Source organism: Danio rerio, chromosome 1, assembly GCF_049306965.1.
Source record: "Danio rerio strain Tuebingen ecotype United States chromosome 1, GRCz12tu, whole genome shotgun sequence".
NCBI lineage: Eukaryota > Metazoa > Chordata > Actinopteri > Cypriniformes > Danionidae > Danio > Danio rerio.
Window position 1 is genome coordinate 6,911,134 of NC_133176.1, and position 27,468 is coordinate 6,938,601.

The 27,468-nt window shown below is 40.1% G+C and overlaps 1 protein-coding gene across 3 annotated transcripts in view; it reads right to left on the reverse strand.

The window, feature by feature from the left end:
• Window positions 1-27,468, reverse strand: part of fn1b (fibronectin 1b) — a 38,938-nt gene that overhangs the window by 5,397 nt on the left and 6,073 nt on the right. Inside the window, exons 7-39 of one of the 3 annotated variants that reach the window (XM_005160284.5) lie at window positions 27,212-27,409; window positions 26,875-27,057; window positions 26,547-26,723; window positions 24,119-24,271; window positions 23,321-23,449; window positions 21,559-21,699; window positions 19,214-19,326; window positions 17,378-17,546; window positions 17,109-17,285; window positions 15,256-15,384; window positions 15,015-15,104; window positions 14,722-14,916; window positions 12,546-12,824; window positions 12,203-12,466; window positions 12,018-12,112; window positions 10,431-10,599; window positions 10,162-10,248; window positions 9,765-9,956; window positions 6,490-6,678; window positions 6,297-6,386; window positions 4,636-4,902; window positions 4,443-4,559; window positions 4,186-4,359; window positions 3,951-4,106; window positions 3,722-3,835; window positions 3,201-3,500; window positions 2,910-3,097; window positions 2,715-2,802; window positions 2,439-2,621; window positions 2,117-2,206; window positions 1,815-2,003; window positions 1,618-1,707; window positions 34-521 (exon numbers count right to left, since the gene is read on the reverse strand). In XM_005160284.5, coding sequence (XP_005160341.1) covers window positions 34-521; window positions 1,618-1,707; window positions 1,815-2,003; window positions 2,117-2,206; window positions 2,439-2,621; window positions 2,715-2,802; window positions 2,910-3,097; window positions 3,201-3,500; window positions 3,722-3,835; window positions 3,951-4,106; window positions 4,186-4,359; window positions 4,443-4,559; window positions 4,636-4,902; window positions 6,297-6,386; window positions 6,490-6,678; window positions 9,765-9,956; window positions 10,162-10,248; window positions 10,431-10,599; window positions 12,018-12,112; window positions 12,203-12,466; window positions 12,546-12,824; window positions 14,722-14,916; window positions 15,015-15,104; window positions 15,256-15,384; window positions 17,109-17,285; window positions 17,378-17,546; window positions 19,214-19,326; window positions 21,559-21,699; window positions 23,321-23,449; window positions 24,119-24,271; window positions 26,547-26,723; window positions 26,875-27,057; window positions 27,212-27,409 — 5,663 coding nt within the window. 3 annotated transcript variants of the gene reach the window in all.

Genomic DNA, 27,468 nt, shown 5'->3' on the forward strand with positions numbered 1-27,468 from the left:
TCTGGAACCTTTATATACTTCCTTGTTCTTTACCTGGAACATCTTCTCATCTGGATGGGTGATTGGCTGACATGATACCAGGTAGGCAGAACTCTGCTGGAAGGGCTGCCATGAGATGGTAGTCTGGGTCTGAGCTTCCTGCGGCCTTCCTGTCCTGTCCTCTGGAAAACCAAAAGTATGGCCATCGCCAGGCCTCTCACTAACCTGAATAATTTGAGGCACACGACCCCCATCGGGTCCCACCTGGGGGACATAGACTAGGGTCTCTCCAACTTGAGGCACATAAGGCTGTGGTCGAGGTTGGTTAGGTTGAGAGATTGGCTGACGATTTTGAGGCTGGTAACCTATGTTGGGTTGTTTGGGCTGATTATTGTATTCGGTGTACTCCACGTGCTGCCCGTGCGCATCCGTTGAATCATGACCAGTAGGACCCACTGTATTAATTCTGTTGTCAGGCTCTGGCACATCCAGCTTGTCTCGGCCACCATGACTGGGCAGGCTAGGTAGACCGGATATCAGCTCTAGGCAGGAAAAAGCATTAAAAGCAAAGCAGCAGGTTAGGAAGCAGTCCTAGTTGCAAAGCAGTAAGGTACTGAAGATTCAGTCAAATAAAAAAGGGGAGTAGATCCAAGAATTTTCTTAAAATTGCAAAGCTTTGCAATTAAAATAAGTAAATGCATTATTTGGTTTTGCCAAACAAGAGTCTGAATTTTAAACACTGTATAAAGTTTAAGGCAAAGATGACTAGTTAAAATTATACTTTTAATCATTAAAAGTCATACAGTAATCAGGATGGACCAGCCCCTTAAACACTGATCAAATCTTTTGATGAGGGAACACTTTAGTTTAAAAAAGGTAGTGGTAAGATAGCAGTTCTGCCAGCTTGGTGCAAAAATATGCAGCTAACTTCGGTTTACATTAGATTCTTTTTGCATTTAGTTCTAAAAAGCTAAGCAGCTTTAAAAATATGTGGCTTTGCAAGGTGTACAATTGAAATGCAAGCCAGCGCAATATCAAAGCTTTCACAAAATCCAAGATTTCCAAGAATCCAAGCTGCTGTGCTGTTTATACTGCAGTAGCCATCATGCTTGCAAACCCCAAACCCTTGTTCCTTGGCTTGTATCATTCAACAGTATTCCTTGTATCTCGATGTATGCTATAACGTTTTACATAATGCAGACATTTTTATAGAATATGGCTTACAACAAGGAATTCTTTACATTCCTCCACCACGGTGACTAAAGCTCTGCACAAGACTTTTGGCCAGCGGAGAAATTAAAATGGTCGTGCCCAACTGAGTCTGGTTCTCTCAAGGTTTTTTTTCTTCACTCCCATCAGGTGAAGTTTTTTTTCCCTCTCCGCTGTCGCCACTGGCTCGCATGGTTCAGGAATGGTAGAGCTACGCATCGATGAATTTGCTCTTCAGGGTTTGAACTCTCAGTAATGATTAAATCACACTGAACTGAGCTAAACTGAACTTAAACACTAAAAACTGAACTACACTGTTCCAGTTACTATGACCATTTATGTGAAGCTGCTTTGACACAATCTACATTGTAAAAGCGCTATACAAATAAAGCTGAATTGAAATTGAATTGAATATTAGTAAATACTTACGAGTTGTGGCTGTGCCAACTAGTGGTGCGCTTCTCTGGTTATTCAGAAGGGCAATGATCTTAATAATGTATTCAGTGCCTGGTTTTAGACCTGAATTTAAAAATCACAAATATATTCACAAGACAAATTAAGATATTTATTTATTTACTGCTGTCTATTACACATCTGGTTGTAATGTGATGCAATGTGTGTCTTACCGGCTATAGTGGCATAGTTCTGGCCAACATTATTGCGTGGAAAAAGCTCACGAGGTGAGCCACCTGATTCTTCATAAGTAATATAATATCCTGTGATGTGTGTTGGAGGGGCTTGCCAAGTGAAGGAGATGGAATTAGGGGTTAGGGAGGTGAATTGGAGGTTGGTTGGAGACTGAACAGCTGGACGTGCTGTAATTGCATAGAGTGAAAATAAAAGTTTAAGGTCATAGCGAGCAATGTCAGTCAATTAAATTTGAGAATTCACCTCAAATCAGCACTATTTAGGTAAAGCTACTTTGTACCTGTGTTTACAGTCATTGTGAAAGGAGGACTTCTCATGTTTCCATTTACTGTGTACATGTTGACCACATACATGACACCTGGATGCAAACCTGATGTATGGAATACAGTTATTTCAATTATTGGCAATACCCCAACATCATAAAAAAAAACAAAAGTTTGTAATAAATTGAAGAAACTTCATACATTTTAGACACTAAAACAATAATAACCACAGTATACTTTAAATGAAGTGTCTTTGCATCCAATATTTTAAGTTTATAATCCCTGGGTTAGTTTATCCAGTGGTTGACAATTTTTTGGGCATTATGTATAGTTGCTTACCAGTGACAACATAGGTACGTCTGTCAGAAGGAATAGTTTGTCTAAAGGTGGGGTAACCTCCATTTTTGGGCGTGGCTTCAATAAGGAATCCTGTCATTGGCTCATTATTGACGGCACGCCATGCGAGAGTGAATGAGGTGTCTTTTACATCACTGATACGTACTCGGCGAGGAGGGGTAATATCTGTGTAGCCAAACACATTCGTTTCATTTAAATACAGGATAATGATTTCAAAAATCATTCAACTATAATCCAGATTACTGAAAACATACTTACTGTCGGCGGTGGTAATTTCTCCAGTAAGAGGGGGACTGCTGTCTGAACCCCTCAGTGCATAGACATGTACATTGTAAGGGGTTGCCACCTGTTAATAAACAACAGATGTTAAGCCCCAATATTTTCACTGTGTTACTTTTACTTGTGCCCAAAATGATTATTAGATTAGTTATTTGCAAAAGTTAGACATATTACCACAAGCCCAGGCACTAAGACTTGCGTAGAGTCTGGTGAAATGGTCATTTCTTTGGATGTGGCAAGCTGATTCCTTGGGGTGACCACCACACGATAGCCAGAAAGTCTGGAATTGGGTGCTTGCCATGACACAATAAAGGAAGACGGACTGATGTCGAAGAACTGAATATCGGTGGGAGCAGGAACAGCTTGAAAAAGTAAAAGGATTAGAATCAGGACAGATCTCCAACAACACTCAACTCTATTACCTGACTAACTGAAAAAGCTAATTTGAATTGAGAGATGCCATACCAATGCGCTGAGTGTCTTCTTGGATAGTTTGCTGTATGCCCTCAAGGGTTTGAAGTGGGTTGCGTCCTTTCATTGGAATAACTTTAATGATGTACATGGTTCCGGGGTTCAGACCTTGAAGAAGCACACTGTTATCACGTCCACTTAAGGCAGGTTGGTACTCTCTTTCGCCTTCCTCCGGACTAGAATACAGAACCCTGTAGGAGGTCACTCCTGGAACCCGTGGAACATTCCATTTCACAAGCATGGAGGTAGAGTCCACATCAGTGAAGGTCAGGTCTTTTGGTTTCTGTTCATTAGCTAGAAAGAAGGACAAAGTAACGGAGTATGTGTAGAGGGGTTTGGAATAGTAACTAAAGCTTTGCACTGTTCACCGGACGATTGATAATTTGGTCCTTACAAGAAACAGTCCATGAACCCATTGAGATGCACACTTAACTCCAGTTGTTCAACTTAAACCAGAACTATGATTTTTTTTTTTTTTTATGTTAGGTGCATTAAAATATAATAAAACCACTAACTTGTTGTAGCTTTTTGGACCACTGGTGTGCTTTCTCCTTCTTGGCTGAGAGCAACCACATTGATTGTATACTCCACCGTGGGCACCAAGCCATGGATGGTCATTTCTGTACGCTCTAAGAAAAGGGGAAACAGATTTTTTGTTACGTCTATATGCTGAGCAGTTCTTCCAAACCACCATCATAGCTGTAAGAATAAAAAAAATATTGTAAAAAGTGAGCAGTCTCTCACCAGGGCCAACTAGTTCAGAGAATGTAGGACCTTGCCCACCCTTGGGTGTCCCTGTTACCCTGTACCCTGTAATGGGACCTCTAGCTGGGGTCCAGCGTACAGTCAAGGTATTGTCTTGAATATCTGTAACATCTAAATCTGATGGCGACGCAATGCCTGAAAGTGAAGAAAAGCCATAAAAAAACATTAATAGTCAGAAAGCCCTGATACAAATGCCTTTAGCATGTGTGCTTACTTCCACCCGCAGTCCTGTGTGTGATGATAACTGGTGTGCTGGATGCTGGGCTGTCCCCTCTTCCTGTCACAGCATACAGCGTAATGGTGTAATCTGTGTCAGGCCGCAGACCCTGGATGGTGGCAGAAGACTGTGTTCCTGGAACAGTGAACTCTCTCGGTGCATCTCTTTCACCTGGGAGTCAGTAAAGTCTATTAACTTCAACTGAACTTGCAATAACTGAATACAAGACGATGTCCATTGACCATTTCTCATACCAGTTTCGCCATGTGTGATCTTGTAATAGCGTACGGTAACTGCCGGGGCATCCCAGGAGATGGTAATGCTGGTGGGTGTGGAGGATGTCACAGCCAGGTCAGTGGGAGCATCAGAAACTAAATGAAGAAACAAGAGTCTTATTATTCTACTACAAAAGATTAGGAAGATGTATTTCAATTCCTGACTTCTCACCAGTTGCTTGTGTTCCAGTAAGTGGTAGACTTTCTATATTGCTGCTGACGGCATAAATATGAACGGTATACTCTGTCTCAGGGGCCAGGTTCACCAGCGTGAAGTAGTTTCTTGTTGGTGGAAGTCTCTCATCTTTAGCACGCCCACCACTTGTTGGTTGATAACGTAGGCGGTAACCGGTAATGACTGCACGTGGGGCCATCCAGTGCACGGTGAATGAATTGGTGGAGACGTCAGAGAAGTCCAGATTTGTTGGGGAGTCCAGTTCTGTGTGGATGAGGGGAATGAATTCAATTGGGGAAACTTACAGATAGTGATAAGGGAAAGAAAAGGGGGTTTTCACACTAGCACCTTTGGTCTGCACCCAGGTTTGTTTGATGTCAGAATACGGTTCGTTTAGTTAGTGTGAATGTGTCTTCTGAGCTCAGGTGCACACCCACTATCAAGTACCCAAGACTGCCTGAAAGAGATGGTCTGGCGTACAGTTCGTGCAAACTGTGGTATGGTTCACTTCTGGTAAGAATGCAATCGTACCAAATAACGGAAGTGAACTACCAAGAGTACATCAAACTATCAATTTCATAATGTTCATTTGTGTGTGTGTCTGTGTATCACGTACTGTACCGTGGTGACAAGCGGGGCTGAGCCAGGGCAATCACATTGATAGCTTGTCTCCTCCAAAACAGATTCTGCAGACATCGGGCTATGTTCTAAACCGGGGGTCACCAACCCTGTTCCTGGAGAGCTACCTTCCTGCAGAATTCAGTCTCAACCCTGATCAAACACACCTGAACCAATTAATAGTACCTAAAGCAGCACTTTATAATTACAAACAGGTGAGTTTGGTCAGGATTGCAACTGAAATGTGCAGTAAGGTAGCTCTCCAGGAACAGGGTTGGTGACCCCTGTTCTAAACAGTTATAATATTTTGCGGCAGATAGATGCGAGTCGGTTTTTGTTTGTCGAAAACCAAAAGATTGAGTAAAAGCAAAACAACCGCGATGTGCGGTATCTTTCCATTTTGGCGCTTTGCTTTTGTGTCTGTCACCTAAAGTAGCAACACTCATACACACAACAGCAGTTCGATGATGCAAGCGTACCGGCATTCAGAAGGAAAAAAGTCAGTGTGAACTCAAACCAACCGAGAAGGTGGCAACACTGCAAAAAATGCTTTTCTTGCTTAGATTTTTGTCTTGTTTCTAGTCTAAATATCTAAAATTTCTTATATTAAGAGGCATTTTCTAGACAAGCAAAACATATTGTCTTGTTTTGAGAAATAATATGCCAATGTAATGTGAGTTTTTCCTTAAAACAAGCTAAATAATCTGCCAATGGGGTCAGCAAAATAATCGTATTTTTTCTTTTGACGTAAGATTATTTTGCTTACCCCATTGGCAGATTATTTTGCTTGTTTTAAGGAAAAACTCACTTAATATTGGCATATTATCTCTCAAAATGAGACAATATGTTTTGCTTGTCTAGAAAATTCGTCTTGATTTAGGAATTTTTATATATTTGGACTAGAAACTAGACACAAAAATCTAAGTAAGAAAAGCCTTTTTTGCAGTGAAGGGGGGGACAATTGAACTTTGGTACGATCCAGGCAATCGATCCAAGTGTGAAAGCACCCTTAAAACTGTTTCTTAAATTCGAATACGTACTTGTTTTCTGGATACCAGTTACAGGTTCACTCTCTCTGTCATCATAGACGCACACCACTTTCACCAGATACTCTGTATTTGGCAGCAAGTCTAAATTGAGGAAAACGAGAAACAGCAGGTGAAGTTTAAGATGTACCATCAATATTCCTTAAATAAAATACAGAAGCTTTAATTGAGTAATTAGTAAACTTACTCTGAAGGACGAAGCTAGTGGTGCCACCTCCTACGTTGACTTCCTGAGTGTCATCGTCATTATTCGTTGGATGGTAGCGGATGACAAATCGACTAATTTCAGATGGCTGAACAGAAGGTGCGGTCCATGACACATGCATGCTGTCTGCGCCCACCTCAGAAATGTACAGGTTTGTGGGGGCTGGAACAGCTAAACAAGAAGACGTTAAAATTTGTTGAAAAATTTGTCAGCAAAGATTGGATTTAGTTCAAACATACAATTACAATGAATATTTGATGAGAAAAGCTATTTAACCTTTAAATTTTTTACTAATACAAAAGTAAAATACAAACAATATGATAACCCTCCTAGTGGAAGTTATCATAGTGCATTCCTCAAGAATGCAAATACAAAGACACCGCTAGAAATTCATCAATGTTCTGATGTAGGAAAGTGGTCTGAGCGAAGGATTGGTTTGGGGGATGAGGGTTCTATCCTTCAAAATGTAATAAGAAACCTATTTGGAATAAATCACCAGTTTGGGTCTGCTGTGTGATCACTGAGGGTACGCTCTCCGCCTCGTCTGTAATGGTGGATACACTGATGTCATAATTGATGCCTGGCTCCAGTCCACGAATGGTATAATAGTTGACGGAGGAGTTCACCACATCCTCCAAGATGGGAAAATTCTGGCCGGACGTAACAACTGTAATATGGTATCCAGTAACTGCTTGGTATTTTAGTGGGGTCCATCTAATTCCGATCGTGGTGTCCGTAAAATCAACAAAGCTGAGATCACCCACCTTGGGCACATCTTTAATTGGGTTTACAAAGTTGCATTCATGGGTAAGGGAGAAAAGACAAGACACACAGAAGCAGTAGCAGTGACTAATTTGGACAAGCAGCAATTAAAGTTCTCATGCCATCAATGCTAATAGCTAACTGATCATCAGAAAACATGCACAAAGCTCAAACTTTTTTAGAAAATCAAATGCAATTGATATTATCTAACAATTAACACCATAAATGAAGCAGCCATGCTTGTTGAGAATTACACAATTATTTCCATGATGCGTGAAATGATTAAACAACAGCAAAAACCAAAGTGTGTGATTAGACTGATAGTGTCTAACCAGAGCAGAAGCAGTAATATGTGGTACAGCGTAGGCCATAGGTCTCAAACTCAATTCCTGGGGGCCGCAGCTCTCCACAGATTTGCTCTGACCCTATCAAACACAGCTAATTCAAATAACGAGGTGTTCAAGAACACCTTCATCAGCTGTGTATGATCAGGGTTGGAGAAAAACTGTGCAGAGCTGCAGCCCTCCAGTACTTTGACACCTAAGGCATAGGCTGTGATGAGTGGCACAAACTGTTGGACAGAGTATGTTGGCCACATTAAGTCTTGTAGAAATAGCACAATACCTGTTGAGAGGTGCGTTGTGTTTCCATTCATTGCTTGTTTGGTCTTTTTTAATTGACTTTGTGCCCTTTTATTTGACAATAGCCAAGTTATTATCTCTATCACAGGAAGTAATTTCCGGGTTAGGCTTAATACTTGATACTATATATAACCTTTATTGTAGTTTTACTAGCCAGTTGCCATTTAGGCCACGTTTACACTAATGCGTTTCAGTTTGAAAGCGAGGCTGCGGACGTTCGCCTCTCTGATTGGGGCTTTTTCCTCAATATTAATTAGAATACACACAGTTCAGTCCTGCATCCTCTCTTTGTAAGTTCAAACTTCGTAAGTTTGATATGATAAACAGACTCCAGAGGACATGTTGGTGAATCTTCAAAGGGAACAGTGTACTTTATAACCTTATTCACGTCCCCCTGGCTGTGTTGTTTCACTATGTTAACAATAAAATGAAAACATGATATAAGCAACTGCTATTTTCATTTTGATATTAACAACCTAACAGACAGCCGAAATGTTGAAGTGTTGCGCTGGATTATATGACAGCCGAAATGTTAAGGCATTGCGCTGCATTATATGACAGTCATCTTCACTGTATGCATATTTGTAACAAAACGGAGCCGATAATATCACTGCCTCCTTTCATTTTCATTGACAATATGAAACATACCCTTTCTTTTGCTGAATATCAGTTTTAATAATCAATAATGGGCATTATAAAGTATACCGTACAGTACGTTTATACATTTTTAGAAAATAAAAGCAAACAATCAGTCAATATACAGAATGTACATGGTTACATTAATTATTAACTAATTATTAATTAATGTTTGAGCTTAGCCAAAACACGTTACCTGAGAACAAGTATATATTCAATAGACCAAAGTCAAGGAATATGTTGTAAGATATAGACAACAAGATGAATTGAATATCACGTTTAACAAATACAGTGAGATTAGATCCAGCGGTAGATCCTTGAACACTTCGAGCACAGCTCTCGTCTGGCTAGATAGGCTGCAGCGCATGCCAGTGTGTTTGTGTGTGTGGTCACATGATGTGCACTTTCAGTGGTTTGGTGTAGAGTTGTTCAGAAACACTGGGTGAAACGCCAGTGTGGATGCGGATCGTTTTCATTCTAAAACGCTGTTTTAAAACTAAAACACACTGGTGTAAACAGGGCCTTAATTGTCCATTCTTTGTGAAATTCCTGAGTCTACTCATAGGCACTGAACCATAAACAGAATGCAAAAGATTTACCATGACAATTCTGACAACTCTGATACCAGGTGGCTTTATTCTTGATCTGAAGTTACTATAACCATTTATGTAAAGCTGCTTTGACACAATCTACATTGTAAAAGCGCTATACAAATAAAGCTGAACTGAATTGAAGCACATTTGTTATAGTAGTCTATTAGGTCAAAAAAAAAACAATTGCCAAGTTGCTGTCCACGTGAACATTTTTTTTACAAAAGGCATCTTTCTTGTATGGATGTCTTGAGAGGTTGAATTAAGTGGTAACACTTTATTTTGATGGTCCATTTGAGTATTAGTAGACTGTCTGCTTAATATCTGTTGATACTGCTTCTTCAACAGACATTTAGCTGACTATAAGAAACTTTGCAAGTACTTGCACTGAACCCAACCTAACCCTCTACTTATAATCTAAAGAGAACTAGTTGGCATGTAGATACAATCACTTCAATTCAACAAATGGACCATCAAAATAAAGAGGGACCAATTAAATCTGTGAATCCATGATAATCAGGTGATTCTCTGGATCATTTATGATGGTTTCGATCCTGCAGAGCATGGCTCAAGCTTACCTTTTTATGTCTGTTGTTACTTTACATGTTGACCATTAATGGGATCTTACCTTGCGTGACAGAAGTCGAGATTGGCTCACTCTCCAGGTGGTTTTTTACAGTGTAGACACTGATATTGTAATCAACACCAGGACTCAGGTTCTCCAGAATGCATGAGGTTTCATCCCCTCGTACAGACTCCTCTAGACTAACTCCACGCTGCCCATTGATCGGTGTGCCTGTCACTCTGTAGCCAGTGATATCTGAGGGGAGAAAGGGAATATTGCATAGAAGTATTGCAAGGAAAAATTGCTGAAGAAATTAATAATCCTAATGAAAAGCCGAGATAAAATTTTGTATTATCAAACGGTCACATATACACAGCCTACACATATGGCCAAGGTCCACCACATTGCTTCGAATCAAGGGTGAACGAGGATAAGAAGTGGGTGTACAGTCAATATTTACCTGGACTTTTGGTGCCTCTCCATCTGACATTGAGTTCACCGTTGACTGAGTTAGGCTCCACATTTAGATCAGTTGGTGGGGATAAGGCTAACGTGAAAAAGCAAAGAGGAATGAAGTCTAGTATTATTCTTGAACAGCAGTTCCTTTCATATCTTGTAATAGAGCTTATCCCTGGATCTACTAGACCTCAGTCTTTGTAGCAAGAAATAAACTACCTTTAGATTCAGGCAAAAGTAGGACTGGTTTAAATTAGTCTCATAGTAGCTTACATGTGACAACTTTGTTTGTGATAGGGCTGCCATGTTTTCGGCCACTGAACAAGGGTTGCAAGCTGTAGATGTACTCCAGTCCTGGAGTCAGTCCAGAAATGTAAATCCGGCCTGAGCCAGAAGTCTCTTCTCTGGGAGTTTCACCACTTTGGCTAGGCTTCACAGACATCTGAGAAAAGGACATATATTCTTTAGACAGGTAGTCAAATTGGAATCATAACCAGATAATGTCTATTATGATATATAATGTTTTCAATGTAGTTGCATGCTTTTCACCTCCCTTACATGAAACCCAGAAGCTTTATTTAATGCAATCATGCTAAAATTAACCCGAAACTAGACCCCAGCACTAGAACTTAGGCCCAATCACAATTCTAGCCCTTCCCCTAACCCCTTCCCCTGGTTTTGTGCGTTCCCGTGAAGGGGTAGTGGTGTCCTAATTCTCTTTAGCTTGAAGGCGTAGGGCTAAAGCCTGGTTTATACTTCTGCGTCAAGTGACCGGCGTAACCCACGGCGCATGCAACGCGCGTAGCTGTGCATTTATACTTCTGCGCGCTGTCTCTGTTGGTCTGCATTAACACTTCGGAAACGCTAGTTGGCAGTGAGGTGTTAATGTTCCTCTGTGTCAAGTTTCTTCGCTGTTGTTTTGCTTTTCCTGAACACTTCCGGGATGTACAAGTGGCTCAAACTCGCTCATTTTGAGCCAGGAACCGGCGGACGTGCAACAACTTTAACTATGAGGTAAACACAGATCAAAACTTTTCATCCAGAGCTCCTTCACGGGACTCCACACTTGTAAACAATCGCTCCGTCAGGCTTGCACCATGCACGCGGCTCTCGGTCCCACCCAGACTCGTCAGCGCTACCAAGCCGACCAATCACAGAGCTTACGCTACGCGTCATTGCGAGGTGTAGTTACATTTTTTGTGAGGTGCACGTCAGCGCCGTAGCATACGTCGGCGTTTGACGCAGAAGTATAAATCAGCCTTAAGGGCAAGGGGTATACACTCCTTTAAATGAAGATTTTTCAAGACCACACTCGAAACCAAGGGGTAAGAAAATTTGCCAGAATACACCAGCCACAGCTGCACCCGGAAGTAAGATCCACAAATTAGTATTTTTTTGTCATTATTATGAATTTTTACACAAACAAACACAAGTTTTAATATATTCATAACTGCGTTCGTTTTTTACCGTCGTGTAAAAAAAAAAAAAAAGCTAAATGTTAAATTTCGACTCCTTCGAAAAAACTACAGCAGTCGTGATCATCTGATCTCATATCAAGCAAGAGATCATGATGACGTATGATGACGTGTGCAGGTGCTGTAGTGCTGTCCCAATTCTTAGGGGTAAATTTTGAAGCCCTTCCCCTTAACCCTTGGTTTTAAGGGCCAAGGGGAAGGGCTAGGGGTACAAAAATAGAATTGGGATTGGGCCTTACACTTGCACCAACAGAATCTATATAATATGGTTGCACCTGCTACAGGCATGGTACAGCAGCAAAGTTCCTTGCGTATTACACCACAGAGAGTATAGTTCCTAGCCATAGATGTGTCAACTAACGAATTGTTCATAAAGCTTTTATACCCTGTAACTGAATTTTGCAACAGGGATCCAGGTGACGATGATAGCAGTGTCAGTGACTTCAGTGTTGAATCGAGGAGCATTACCCGTGGGCTGAGCTGAAAAACAAGCAAATTAGAGTATACTTCTCTAAGGGCACAGAAGAACATTACTGCACTTGTTTCGCCTCAGAAGAAAAGGTTACGCACTTGTTCTGAAAGTATCAGTAATTCCTTCGCTAAGAGTGTTTCCTTGCTCTGAGTGCAGGGTGACTCTATACTCGGTGTCAGGCTGAAGGTTGGGGAGCTTGTATTGAGACTTGTGGCCAGGAATTCTCAGCTGTTTGGGACTGGAGCTGCCGATGCTGATGAAGAGACGATAACCTGTGACCTGAGCTCTGGGGAAAGACCAGATGACCAGAGCGCTGTCATCGGTGATATCAGTGAAGCGCAAGTCAGTAGGGGCATCAGGCTCTGAGGAAGGAGAATGTTGTGATGATATAGACATAATAATAACGAAATGTAAGATCTTTTGGAAAACTCAAACACTCACTTGTAGATTTCTCCCCGATCAGAGGTTCACTCTCCACTCCTCCGCTGACTGCATAAATATGGAAACGGTAGAGTGTGCCAGGCTGAAGGCGCATGAGCTCCGCATAAGCATTGTGTGTCACAGGAAGCTGAAGGGGTCTCTGGGCCTGGCCATCTGTGCTTACGGGTGCAAAAGTCACACGGTATCCTGAGACCTCATTAGGAGGACCAGTCCAGGTGATAGTGATCTTGACATCGGTAACCTCATAAAACTGCAGGTCTGTGGGAGCTTGGATTTCCTCTGTTGATAAGATGGAAAACAAAATAGCAATCTTTTAGCACTCTACTACAAAGGAAAGTAGAAGAATAACTTTTCCAAATAAGAGAGGACATCCTGGAAATGTCATTTTTCCAAATTTGATGAATTCCAGAATCATGAATGTTCGCCAACCCTTTAAAGAAAACTCTCATGATCATTACATTCTGGAAACTTTACTAGGTGTTGTCCTCAGAACGTTCTGGGAACAAAATTTGTAGCAGGGTTTGGTAGGAATGCAATGGTTCTCTGTAAAAAAAAATCTAATCATCCTATTGTCCTCCCACAGTTCAGTTCGCCCTGTGATCCGCAGTTCAGAATATGCATTATTAATGTTTAGTTTCTTCATAAAAACAGCTGCAACAAAGCAAAAACGCTCCCCCTTTGTACACTTCTGGTTACCTTTCACATGTATTGCACGTGCGAAGACCTTACAATCAAATCTTAGTATGTAAATCTGTTGTTGACATCATGTTTCCTAACATATCAATGTGTATTTGGAGTTTCTGAGAGTTCAGCACAACACATGGCGCTAAAGTGCAGCTGAGACCACAGCACATTGCCATCAGTGTTTCAACAGACACTTAATGTAAATTGAGACACACACAAAAAAAAGAATGCCAAATATACCCTAGATCAGGGGTCGGTGTCCAGACCCAGAAGTGTCCCATGCGGACCCAGACATGGAGCAGGTCTGTTACTTCAGTCACGCCCCCGCTGGGTTATTCCAAACAGATTGCTCCTAATATTTATTTACTCTGTTTTCCCGCTGTCTGCTTAGAAAAGTTTTTTTTCTCGACTAACTGTTCCCGCCGAATTAAGTGAGAAAAGCCGAATGCTCTCTTTTTGCTTAAGTTTCATTCACTATGATGGTGCTGATAAGCGATAATAGAGCTCTCTGTAATCATTATTGATAAAAATGCATTGTTACCTTGGTAATGTGGCCATAATGTAAACGGAAGTAATCAATACTCTAAAAGTGCTTAATTATTAAGATGTGTTAACACAGTTATTATCTGCATATTGGTTGAGACTGAGGGGAAATTTAAGCATTTTTTTTAAAGATAAAATTTCCAAAATTTAATCCCTACTTTTATTTAATTGAGAGAATTTGCTGCAGAATCCTGCTGCATTATCAGGTGTTTGTTACCCAAGAAATATGTACATTTTTCTTTGAATTTTTCTGTAGCCATTTTTTTTTCTAAACATAGCAGATACCATACCGTATCAAACCAGGACCCTAAAACTGTGATACATAGTTGTGTGATACATAAGTTGATTGAACCATTGCACCACTAGTGTTTGAACTTGTATACCTTGGGTTAAGGGTCTGTTGAAAATCCCTAACCATAGCAAGAGAAATAGTGAGGCTTATTTCATACAACAAAATATTAATTGAATCTGGAACATCTAAATCTTCACTGTATGCTTTTGCACTGTTTAAAAATAGTAGAGTATGAGCTTTAAGATGGAAAACAAGATCATTCACGGAAGAAACCACTTCACAGTTCCCATAAAGTAGCATGTGTTTGGTTAAAAAGACATCAACTGGACATTTGAGCCCCCAAAGACACACTTGAAACTTGGTTATCCTTATAAGGTTGTTTTGGCCCTGAGTAAGCTCTAAATCTCCCAGCTCAGACATTTGCTAGTGCCAGCTCTCACTGTGAACAGACATTTTTACACATGAGTGAGAAACTTGGGCATTTTTACCAGCTTTGAGAAAAGTTAGTAAAATTCTCTTAATAATAGCTCTTTGAACTTAATGCAGAGATAAAATACTAGGAACGTGTGAGTGGAGAATATTTTGACAAACAGGCTAACTGAAACAGCAGAAAGCTATAAAAATGAAAAATCTCTTCTCCATAAAAGGAGCTCTTACCGGGCTGTTGCTCTCCAGCTGTGCTTGCCTGCAGGACCAAAGGTTCGCTCTCCAAGTTGTCTTCCACTGAGTAAATGCTGATATTGTATGACAGGCCAGGTCGTAGGTCACCCAGTGTCACCGATGTCTGAGTCTCAGGGAGGATGAGCTCAGTGCTGCTGCCCTCGACTGAGGGTGTGTACACCACACGATAGCCTGAAAAAGAGTTCATTCCACATTCCAATACACCATGCTCAAAAGACAACTTTATAAGACATTCTTAAATCCCAAATGTTGGTTTGCATATCTTATACCAGTAATGGGTGCTTTGGGTTTGGACCATCTGATCACAATGGAGGTCTCCTGGACATTTGAGACCTCATGATTGGTTGGAGCATCAGGTGCTGTGAATAGATAGGAGATTCATTTGAAGGCACATTCTGACGGCTGGTTAAAATGTGAATCTTTAAAAAGTGTAGTACATATAATTTTGAACAATCAAAAAGGTTTTGCTGTTGTAAGCAGGAACTAAGACACTACATACAGTGATCTTACCAGTGGTTTGAGTTGTAGTCAGGATGAGTTTTGTATCTCCTTCTGGATTGACTTCATAAACATCAACGTTGTACCTACGGCCAGGCAGAAGATCCTGAATGTTCACTGATGTAGTTGTTCTTGGGAGGTCTGCACAATGGGGACAAATTGAGAAATTATACAATATATTGAATGCCATCATTTTCGTGAGAAAAGGATGTAACCTTTTTATTTAACATACCAGAGCAAATCAAACTAAATTGAATTGATTCTAATCTGACAAAAATGACATCACAAATGGATTCTTTAGCCAAAATTATCATTGGACGAGCTAGTCATAATAGGCTTTCTAAAGCAAAAAATGTCTCACAGTCATCTTGTTGATTAATAATATTAATATTTTGTTGCAGTTATATAGCACTTTTCAGGGGACTCAAAGCACTTTACAGATTTTTTTTTTGGAGATATCCACAACTATCATCAGTGTGCAGCATCCACCTGGAAGACACAACAGCAGCCAGTCAGTGCATTCTGAACTTATTGATGGAGAGGAGCCATGAAGTCAGTTAGATAATATGTGGATAGTTAAGAGGCCATGATGGACAGAGGCCACTGGGCAAATTTGGCCAAGATACCAGGGACACACTCCTATTTATTTCAGAGGACATCCTTGAAATTTTAATGACCACAGAGAGTCAGGACCTCCGAAGGATAGTACACTGACAATCTAGTCTCTCGGCTCTATACTGGGGCAATAGGATCCACACAGAGTAAGCACCCCCTACTGGCCTCACGAGCACCTCTTCTGGCTGTAATCTAGTTTTCCCATGTAGTATCCCATCGAGGTACTATCCGGACACAACCCTACTTGGCTGTAATGGGTGACCATGTGAGAGCTGCAGACAGCTACTGCCATCTTTATTCATAGATATATACATTAGATGTCGCCTGGCCTACTGTTGTCTATTGGACGGAATGCGTCAAAAGCGCCGCCATCTTGCTACAGGGTAGCGCTCCTTTAAAATGAATGCGGGACCAAGGTACAGTGGAGGACTGTGGCCACCCAAAGCCAGAGATATACACATATATCTATGATCGGGAGTTTTCCTGGATGTTAGTATGTATTTTTTTTTCTAATTACGAAAATTATAATTTTACATCACTTTTCTACATTGATGGATCAGTGACCGCACGGGCATTCCTGACAAAAAGCTTGTGTGTACAGAAATGTACTATTCACCCTCCCTGTTAAATTTAATCTAATCCGTGTCCTGAAACACACCTCCTCTCCTGCTTTCACTTCCCATACTGACAAAGGGAGCGACTCGTTTGTGAATGAATCCCCCGAACGACTCTTTCACTAACGTTAGCCGACAAGTTTCTGGCAGCGCAGCATCTCGTTTTCAAATTTCTTTTGCATTGTTTGCTGATTTTATTAAACAAAACTAGCATAAGCCAAGTGTTTAGTGCGAGTTGGTGCTGCTTTGCCATATGGTGAATGCAGTAAGTGACTGTTATCATCAATAACGTGACCTGATTAGCACAAAAGTTCAGAACAAACAAAAACAGAAAAAAAATTAATATTACCAATGAAACGTTCTGCCTTTGCGCTTTGTTTTGTTTGTTTGCTCGTTACTACACCCGTAGACAGCGCTAAAGTCCCGCATCTTGACGTAATAACACTGTCTTGACTAGTGCGGTTGAATGACACTTGTCCCGGGAGCACTGTACCAATGTGGCGGCGCTATTGACGCATGCTCAGGGTTCCTATGCGATATCTAGTGTATATATCCATGATCTTCATAGTGGTTGTAGAGTATTGATATTTCTCCTATTCATTTTGTTATCAATGGAATATCTTCAACTGTACTCACCAAGCACACGTTTCTGAGCTCCTTCTTCTGAGAGTTCATATTCAACTCTAAATCCAGACACTGTGTCAGATGCAGATACCCAGGAGATGACAAAGCTGTTGGAGGTAATTTCAGTAACAGACTCTGAGGTGTCCACTACTTGTCGAGGCTGGGTGGTCTCACCCTCTGCTTTGGCCACTGGAGAACAAGAAGTTGTTTGAAGTTGTTTTTCTTTTTGGAAATTACTGAAGAAAAGGGAGTAAAGATAATACATATGTAAAGCTACATACGAGAGCCATATGTGGTGGTGAAGTCAAACCGAGTAACCTCTCTTGGTCCGTAGCGCAGAATGCTGATCAACTGGCCTTCATACGTCAAACCTGCTTTGAGGCCTGAAATGGTGTAGGAGTTGATGTGGCCAGGAATAGTGACCTCCTTCCATGGTGTGCGTGTATTTTTCTGTCAAATGGAAGAAGTTACATACTTAAAAAAAAAAAAAAAAATAGGGCTCAAGTGTTCACATTAGTAGTTAGGTTACCTTGGTTTGTTTGATCTAGACCAGGGGTGCCCAAACTTGGTCCTGGAGGGTCGGTGTCCTGCAGAGTTTAGCTCCAACTTGCCTCAACATAGCTTTTTGGAAGCTTCTAGTATACCTAGATAGAGCTTGATCCAGGTGTGTTTACTGTGCTTGAAGCTAAAATCTGCAGTACACCGGCACCTCCAGGACTGAGTTTGGGCACTCCTGATCTAGACTAAATAAAGAAACTGATACAGTTAGTTCTGATTCTTTAGCATTCACATGGTTATTTTAGAGACCGACTGTCTTTAAAACAGTTCAACAAAGACTGAGGAAACTTAGATTGCTTTGGATTTTTACCTCTATGATGACACTGTTTAATAAACTATTTATTGAACCTGTTTGATTTTTTTGCATTGTAGCTTGGCACAGTAAAGAGTTTGTCAAATAAGAACAGGTTGGTTAGCCTTGTGAAGGTGGCAGGCAAGATTATTATTAGTTTTAACCAAACTGGTCCAATGGTAATTCAAAGAGATTTAAAACATTTTTTAAAGAGAGCCCAGGGTGTCCTATGCACCCCGGATGACCCGTTGTACTCGGTGTTTCAGCTGCTGCCATCTGGACATCGCTTTAGAGTTCCTATTTGCAGGACAAGTACAATTAGACTTTCTTTTGGTGGCCATCAAGTCATTAAATGAGTCCAGCAGGGAGGGAGACGCACCTAAAAATGATGCATGTTGTGTGGTAATATTATGTTCATGTGTACATGGAACTTCGCCTGTGTTACGGCACCTTGCTGGAATTTTAGTTTCCCTAAACAGAATAATAAAGTTGAGTCTGAGTCTGAGAGACGAGACACTGCATGTAAATTAACTTAAAATGTAACTTAAAACTTTGCAAATTTATTATTATATATATTATTATTATTATATAGTATAGTAATATAGTATATAATATTATATAATATAATATTATTTCTACTTGCAAAGTTTCTTATAGTCAGTTAAAGTGTGTCTCAACAGATAATAAGCAGACAGTCTACTAATACTCAAATGGACCATTAAAGTAAAGTGTTACCAAAGTTAGATATGCAAATGAGCTAACATCTAATAAAATCAGGGTAACAAGTTTGGATAACTATTTTTCAAAAAATACCAATATTTAAAAAAATGTAAATACTATGAAAATGTGAAAATACGATTATTGCTATGTTTTAATGCAAAATAGTATGTAAATAACCCTAAAAAAATACCAAAAACTTTCAATAACTGCAGTTTAAAATTCTTACACACTACGCCTATATAAAAATAAATCAATATTAATAATAATAATTGCACAATTTAGCAACTTTCCACTGAAGTCTGTTTCATGGTGTCAGAGTAAAGAGCAAATGTGTGTTTTTAAGTTCAAGGACTGTGGCTTGTTTGTGTGTGATGAAATCTCATCCTGTGCTTTTAGCAGAAGCGATCATCTCTTTTCGAGGGAGGAACACAAACATGCTCTGAATGGACAAAATGTCTCTCGTTCCAGGAATCTGGATAAAAATCGATGCTTCTGTACTCTTACTGACATAAAATATCTCCTGAAAACACAAAACAAAAAGACTTACGACTCTCCACTTCAGGATGTATTGCGTAATGTGGGCAGACGGAGGAGCGTTCCATTGAATTGGATGGGAATTGGGCTGATTTCCAGCTTCAGTGATGATCACCCGAACAGGAGCTTTGAGAAGGAGGATCAGAATGAATACAGATTGTTAACTGACTGATTGGCTAACTTTATATTTACTCTACAACTTTATTAAATGTGACATTTGACACCAAAAAGGTGACTTAGTCACTGTGAAGCAAAGGAAAAGAATGAAGGTCTGTTTCACATTATTTTGGATAAGACATTCAAATCTGATGTCTGGCCAGATGTCTGATAATGTAGTAAAATTACCCCGTTTCTCAAGCTAGCGGTGTTAAACTGTATGCAGGATGATTGCATGGGTGCGGTGTTAGAAATCACACTCCACCATAACATTCTGCACCCACTTTCCCCTTTATTATCCCCAGGCCTTCAGAGGTTTTGGTTAACATCTGCATGCAATTCAAAACGCTGAGGTCATTTTGAACAATCCCTGCGTCCCACTCACCTCTGGCAGAAAATGCACCAACCAAACGCTGTCAAACAAAAATTATACAAAGCAAGAAGATGATAACCCAAATACAAATTCACAGTGACCCTTCAAAAGCATGACCTTCCAATTTACAGTGCTAAAGACAATCATCTGCATATGGTCTGAGCACAGTAGTGTGGCTGTTCCTCTAGCAGCTCTGTGAAGGTCATAAAAATACCGCTCACACTTTCCACAAAAAAGGCCAACAGCTAACAAATGGCAACCTGTATTACAGTACTAATAGCTACTCCTACATGCCATTTGGTTGCAAAGATTTGCAACTGAATGGCATTAAAAGCTGTAAACGCTGTTTGACAAACACATTTGGTATTTTGCAAGTTTGCATAGTCTACAGTAAAACTTTCCAAAGGCTCTACAATTGTTCAAAGGCAGTATTTTTATATACAGTTGAAGTCAGAAATATTAGCCCCCTTAGATATTTTTTCGTTTTTTTTAAATATTTTCCAAAGGATGTTTAAAAGAGCAAAGAAATGTTCACAGTATGTCTGATAATATTGTTTCTTCTGGAAAAAAGTCATATTTGATTTATTTCGGCTAGAAAAAAAGCAGTTTTAATTTTTTAAACACCATTTTAGGGACAAAATTATTAGCCTCTTTAATCTATGTTTTTTCTCGATAATCTGCAGAACAAACAATCATTATACAATACCTTGCCTAATTACCCTAACCTGCATAGGTAACCTAATAAACCCAGTTAAGCTTTTAAATGTCACTTTAAGCTGTATAGAAGTGTCTTGAAAAGGATCTAGTAAAATATTTTTTACTGTCATCATGGCAAAGATAAAATAAATCAGTTATTAAAAATGAGTTATTAAAACTATTATGTTTAGAAATGTGCTGAAAAAATCTTCTCTCCGTTAAACAGAAATTGGGGAAAAATAAACAAGCGGTCTAATAATTCAGGGGGGCTAATAATTCTGACTTCAACTGTATATATTACTAAATATTTCTCAAGACACTTCTTTACAGCTTAAAGTGACATTAAAAGGCTTAACTAGGGTAACTAGGCTGGTTAGGGTAATTAGGCAAGTTATTGTATAACGATGGTTTGTTCTGTAGACTATTGAAAAAAAATTGAGCTTTTCTTAATTTTTTAAGAAAATTACAATTAAAAAAAAAATTCAACCAGCCAAAGTGGCTAGTGGGAGTGTCTGTCTAACCAGCCACAGCTGACATCTACCCACTTATATGCAACATAACATGTATTTTAAATTATTAATACTTACGTATATATTTTTTTTCAACCATTGGAATTACAAATTTGTACATATGTTCAAATATATAAGATACAATTCTGTGTTTTTGTTAATGTATGGCCATATATTGTAAATGACATTTTAGCTAATATATTTCAACACATATGTATGTATTTTTATTGTCAGATGTAATTGCCATGTATCAGATTTCTGTGTGGGCCAAGTATTGTGACAAAAACAGCAGCCTAGTCATTATGCTATACATGTTCTACTAAAAACAAAAATGGCATTAACACACGTCCTATTTGCATAACCTCAAATGGTTGATGTTCCCCCTGTAGAGAGGGTAGATGGAGGCTAATCTACATTTGCTAGAATTCAAAGCGTTTGTCAATTGGTAAACATTGAGACTGCTCTTTTAGAGGGACCATTTGAGACTTTTTAAAAGGAAAACAAGCATGCCTAATCAGGTGAAGTTAGAGAAGGCTAACTGGAGGAGTAGAAGTGTTGGCATCAACAGATGGCCCTTGTTTTACTTTTTAATATAATTTTTTAATTTTTTGTGAGATTTCTTACCAGTAGACTGCAGAGGCTCACAGGCCATTTCTCCAATGCCATTACCATAGCAGGAACATCTGTATGGGGTGCCTTGGATGACTTTATTCCATGTTTGGCCAATCTGGTAGAACACCTTGGTCTCAGGCTCCTGGCACTGGTCTAAAGAGAAAGCATAAATGGCGTGAGTAGACGAAATAAAAATAATCTTTCTTTCATTAGAACTCTGACGTGTTTACAAAAAGCTATTGTCTAAATCAAGCCGCTTTCATTTGAATTGAAGGAAATATGGACCATTCATACAGTTACATGCGTGGAATTTATAAAGGGAAGTTCTAACCTTTTGAGAGAAAGGTTAGAAAAAGAAAACCGAACAAAAGACTGAACATGGCAACAACATTAGGCCGAGTCCAGACTGCATGATTTTAGCACCGATTTTGAGAAATCGCAGACAAAAGCCTGAAATCGCAGGAAAATCGGTGCTCGTTCATGTAACAATCACACAGTGTGAACTAGGGTGGGGCAATGTTGACCAATTTGGCATCATACGATGTCTAATGTGAAACATCGCGATGGACAATGGCATCATTGTCATAGGCAGGGGTGAATTAATTATTTTTGAATAATTAATTAATTCATAACAAATAAAGTATTTGTAGCCCACCATTTAAACTACCTGACCCACAAGTTCTTTGTAAAAAAAAGGTTCACAACCAACAGCAACCAACCAACAGTACCTGAGGTTTTCACTAGAATTACTAAGTACAAGCGTGAAAGCGAAAGACTGAAGCAGTGTACTGATGCTGTGATACGTTACCTGATAGATTCAAAAGACCGAAGAGTCGATAAATAGAGACAAGATGAATGAAATATCATGTTTTAAAACTATAGTGAGATGCGGTCCAGCAGTACATCCTTGATAAACTGTCCGACGTGCACTACTCTCTGGGGTTTTTTGCTCAAAGCACCCGCTGACTGCTGGAGCTCTGACGTGCGCGTATGCTGCACTAAGATGTCTTAGTGTAAACGGGGTCTAAGTGTGTATTTTGCTCGAGCAGGTTGCTGCTGCTGGGGGCGGGGCTGAGGATCGTGATGTCTATCGGCCAACCCTGGTATTCAAAGATGTCATCTGAGAGAATCACCAATGAGTCGCTGACACCCGTCAGATATTTGGCATGCTAAATCATGCTATGTGAAATGTGTTCTGATTGAAAATAACATTGGGGATCACCTACAGCCAATGAGAGAGCAGCATCCACTAGTATGGGTATTTGCAGGCCAGCGGGAGGTTGAGGGTGAAGTTAAAAGCGCTTATTTTCTGTCTATATGGACCCAAGAAATGAAGAAAAAAATTGTGAAAATTAGGAGCACCCATGTCTGTTTTGACATGTCATCTGAGCAATACCACAACCAGGTCGAGAGAAATTGCGAATTCCCTTCCCCAGGTGAGCAAAATCAGTACATTTTCTACCCCACTAAAGGCTTCTTTCTTATCGTGTAGTTAATAGCAAAAGATATAATACATGATCTCATGTTGTTTTCATGTCCCTTCTCACATGTGTTTGGTTGTGAGACGTAGTTTGCGGACAGAGACAAAGTTGTCGGCTATTCTTCCTATTGTAAAGTCATGCAGTGTGAAACCCCGTTGCCGATCCATCTTGCAGTGTAAACACAGCACAGACAAAAAGCTGCCCCAATTAGTCAAGCAGTCTGAAAACGTCTGTGACACGACTACTTTGACAATCCTGCAGTGTGAACTCGGTACTAGAGAGCAATTGCTTACCAATGGCATCACATTTCCAGCGACCACGGCCTTGGCCAAAGCACGTGCAGTTCATCATGTAGCCCTGGTCATGGCGCTTATCAAACGTCTCGTTCACATCATACGTCTGTCCATTCACAACACACTGGTCTGAAATGGGCAAAAATTATTTGAGCAACTTTACGATGTCAAAAAAGAATAGAAGCATTAGGAGATTCATTCATTCATTTTACTTCGGCTTAGTGCCTTATTTATCAGGGGTCGCCACAGTGGAATGAACCACCAACTATTCCAGCACATATTTTACGCAGCGGATGCCCCTCCAGCCGCAACCCAATACTGGGAAACATTAAGAGAGATGTTGTTATTGTATTATTTTTTAAAAGAGACAGTAAAATTTCATTCAGTATAACAATAGTTTAAATATCAAAGGAGATCTATTAAATATTACTAACAATCATGGTTTGATATCATATTAAACAAGTTACAGGGATAGTTCACCCCCCAAAAATACATTACAGTTTACTCCAAGTGGTTCCAAACCTTCATGAGATTCATACCAAAAGAAGATATTTAGAAAAAATGGTAGTTACTGGTAGCAATTTGCATTCTTTAGTAGGAAATAAATACTATCAAAACCAATGGATACATTATTCAAAATATCTTATTTTGTGTTCAATAAAAGAAAGAAACTCCAACAGGTTTGGAGCAAGTGGATGGTGAGTAAATTGCTTTCACTTTAAGACTCTTTTTGTAAATTATATTTAACACAAACACCAAAAACTCTTTATAGAAAGTGTATTTTATAACATGGATGACCTTTGAGCTGTGTGTGAGAAATGCAGTTCCACTCTCCACGTCCATTTCCCTGGCACGTACAGCGCATCATGTGACCAAGAGTATCATGGCGCTTGTCCCACTCGTCACCGACTCGGTACATGACATCATTAACAGTGCAGACTTCCTCGTGAGCTGTATAAAGATGAAGGAATATCATTTATGATTATAAATATTTAAAACAAGGACGCCAATCTTCAATGCATGTTCTGCTCGTTTCGTTCTCTTTGGAACTAAGCCAAAACAAATGTCAGGCCTGGACGAGAGCCAGGCCTAAAACCCTGACAAGGGCGGACCCTATAGATCCAGTCACAAATCAGCAGCACATTACATGAGCTTAAAAACTCCAGCTCCCTTAATGGCTCTTAAATACAGCTTGAGAGCTCATTTGCAGGTCACGGACCAAGCACATAAATGACCAATTAAGGCCAAAACAGCTATTAATGTCTATAAAACCAGACTTCAGCCGAATGCATTAAAAAGAAACAGTAAATTTAAAAGATAATAACCCACCATTACAGCACCACTGGCAGATTAGGCACATGAATACCATATAAATGTGTTTTGAATGAGATTAAGTGATTGTATATAGGTTAGGGCTGTAATCTTTTAGTTTTTACAGTATAATAACAGTATAATGTCCATTATTAATTGTTTTCTCCATTAACTGTTAAAGGTTTAAGACACCCTCGAGTACTTTTTAAAAAAAATTAACAGATGTGTGTGTGCCGAGTCAGCTAATTTCATCTTCTGGGTTTAAAATCATTATTGGGGCGGGATTAAAATCGGTGACGTAGTGCGAATCTGCTAGGGAAGTGATGACACGTCGGTTTCTCATTATTATTCATGGACTGAGTTTTCTTATCCTATGAGAAGACCCTGCTTTTTAATTATTCATGACTGCACTAATGCGATGACAGACTGATAAGGACTGACCACAGACCCGCCATGCTGCGAGACAGGGCACGACACGCAGTTTTAAGCCATTCATGAAGGCTTGTATGTGTTTGCTTTCGTGATCCACAGAGTTTGTTGCATGGCTTTCTCCGCGATGCTGTCAGAGCCACCGATGCAGTCAAACTGTTTGTGTGCAGCAGGCATTTTTGTCAGGAGAGCTGTAGGAGAATTGGAGAATGGTGGACTTTAGCCACTTTCACACAGTGACACCGTAAATATTCGGAAAATTTCCGGAACGACTTCACTGGTAAATAAAAAAAAAAGCGTTGTTCACACAGGCAAAGACGTTCCGGAATTTTTTGGGAAAAGATTATTCACACATCCATTCCAAAATACGGGTAAATTCTGACATCTTTAACCAGAAATGAGCTCTAAACGGCTGCGATTGTATTTGTAAACATAATAGGCATCCGGCTTGATAGTTTCACTTTTACTTAAAGCTTTAGCAATTATGCAGCTTATTCCAGAGTCATCCAAAGGCAGATGCGCGAACCGCAACTAAATGTTTACACATTTGACTACATTACAAATTCTGTGGATGGATCAGTATTGTGAACAACTTCCATTAAAACATATGGAGAAACCCTTTTGTATGTCGAGATGTATGTAATGTGTGTGTGTGCTGGCGCTCACCGGAGCACTCCTGCACTTTACGTGCCCACGCGTCAAGCAGAGCTTTGAGGTAAACAAAGCAATCTGGATGCAGCCTTTATGATGCAAGCTGAGATTGCATCACTCAGCGATGCAATCTCAGACACAATGCACTCAATGCAGTGAGTGACGTCACTGTGACGGGTAAGGGATGGGGTTAGATGAGCTCATTAAAAAGCATTGGATGTAGCTCAGATTGCACTGCACCAGGTCTGCATCCAGACCCCTCTCAAACAAACAGCGGTTTATCATAAGCATTTTATAGATATTTTTTTACACAGTTGGCATTAGGAGTGAACATAGAAACGTTATCTGATCAACGACTAGCAGCTACAGTAAATTTGTCTGGAAAAGTAGCCGAGGGCTTTTATTTTCATAAACAGCGCGGATGTGAATGTGTCTGAATGTTCTGATTGGGTGGGGTAGACGTCTCACGTCAACATGTTCTAAGCAAGAACGCGCTCTTTCTGTCAATCTTCCTTCTATATTCACACAGCGCAGCATTCCAGCAAATAACTGGTCATCTTACAACTTCTCTTTCCGTAAAATTGACGAAACTATTTAGATGTATTTTAGATTTTTTTGACAGCTCAAATTTAGCCTTGTTTTAGCCAAGATGACTATGTTTAGACGTCTATTAGACATCTTTTAAAAAGCAGCATGCTTGCTGGGTAATCTTGAACATTTTAAAACCACATGAGTACTGAATAAATAGTGAGGTAATTTTCATATTTGGGCGAACTTGCTGCTCTAGAGGAACTGCCTAGCAGAAAAGCTGATCTATACCTTTAAACATGCTTACCAGCCATGGGACAGAAACCGTATTTCTGCTCTCTGTCATAGTCAGCAGTGGTACCGCACCACTTCATGCCATCACGACGCCCCTCGGCTGTGCAATCGGTGTAGTTGCGTCCATTATACTTGAAGGGGAATTGGCAAAGAGCACCGTTCGAGTTTCCTCCACGGGTTGTCACAAGCACTGAAAATCAAATCAGTCAAAAAAAACAAAAACAAATGGTAAGCACTTGATCCACTAATTCACACCCTATCGAAAAGACCAAGAAACTGATTTATTTTGGTATACCGTTACGATATTTTCTTGGTCAAAAGAGGCTCTGAGATGCACTTACGATTCTTCTGGGTACAGAATGAGTACAAGCCATCGCTGTCATAATCAGAGGTGGTACTGCACCATAGCTGCCCATCAGATCGACCCTCGGAGATGCAGGAGTAGTGGGTGTTTCCACTAAAAACAAAGGGGAACACACATGGCTGCCCACCAGAGTTACCACCATATACCTGGGACTGTCCGTCTGTGAAAATTTAAAGAGATTAATGGCACCACAGTGTTTTAATCATCGAAAATGGAGGGGTTTCATGACCTGCCACCTGCTTAAACGGTAGAGCATAACAATTATTAAATGAAGGTCATGGGTTTGACTCCCAAGGAATAAGTAATAATGTCACCTTGCTCCTCGCAGCTGATTCCTCCTCCAACACAAGTGCACAGCATCTCCTTGGTGCCCTGAGTTCTGATCCAGCTCATGCCATTGTAATAGGACACCCCAGAATCGGTCTTGCAGTTGCCCTCTTCGATAAGTTCATTCAGGACGTTGACTTGGTTCATCACTGGTGTAACTCTGTGAGTCACTGCAGATCCAGTACCTAGTCACAAAGACAACAGACATACATTGTCTGAAGATATGGCAAATAACCCACGTGAG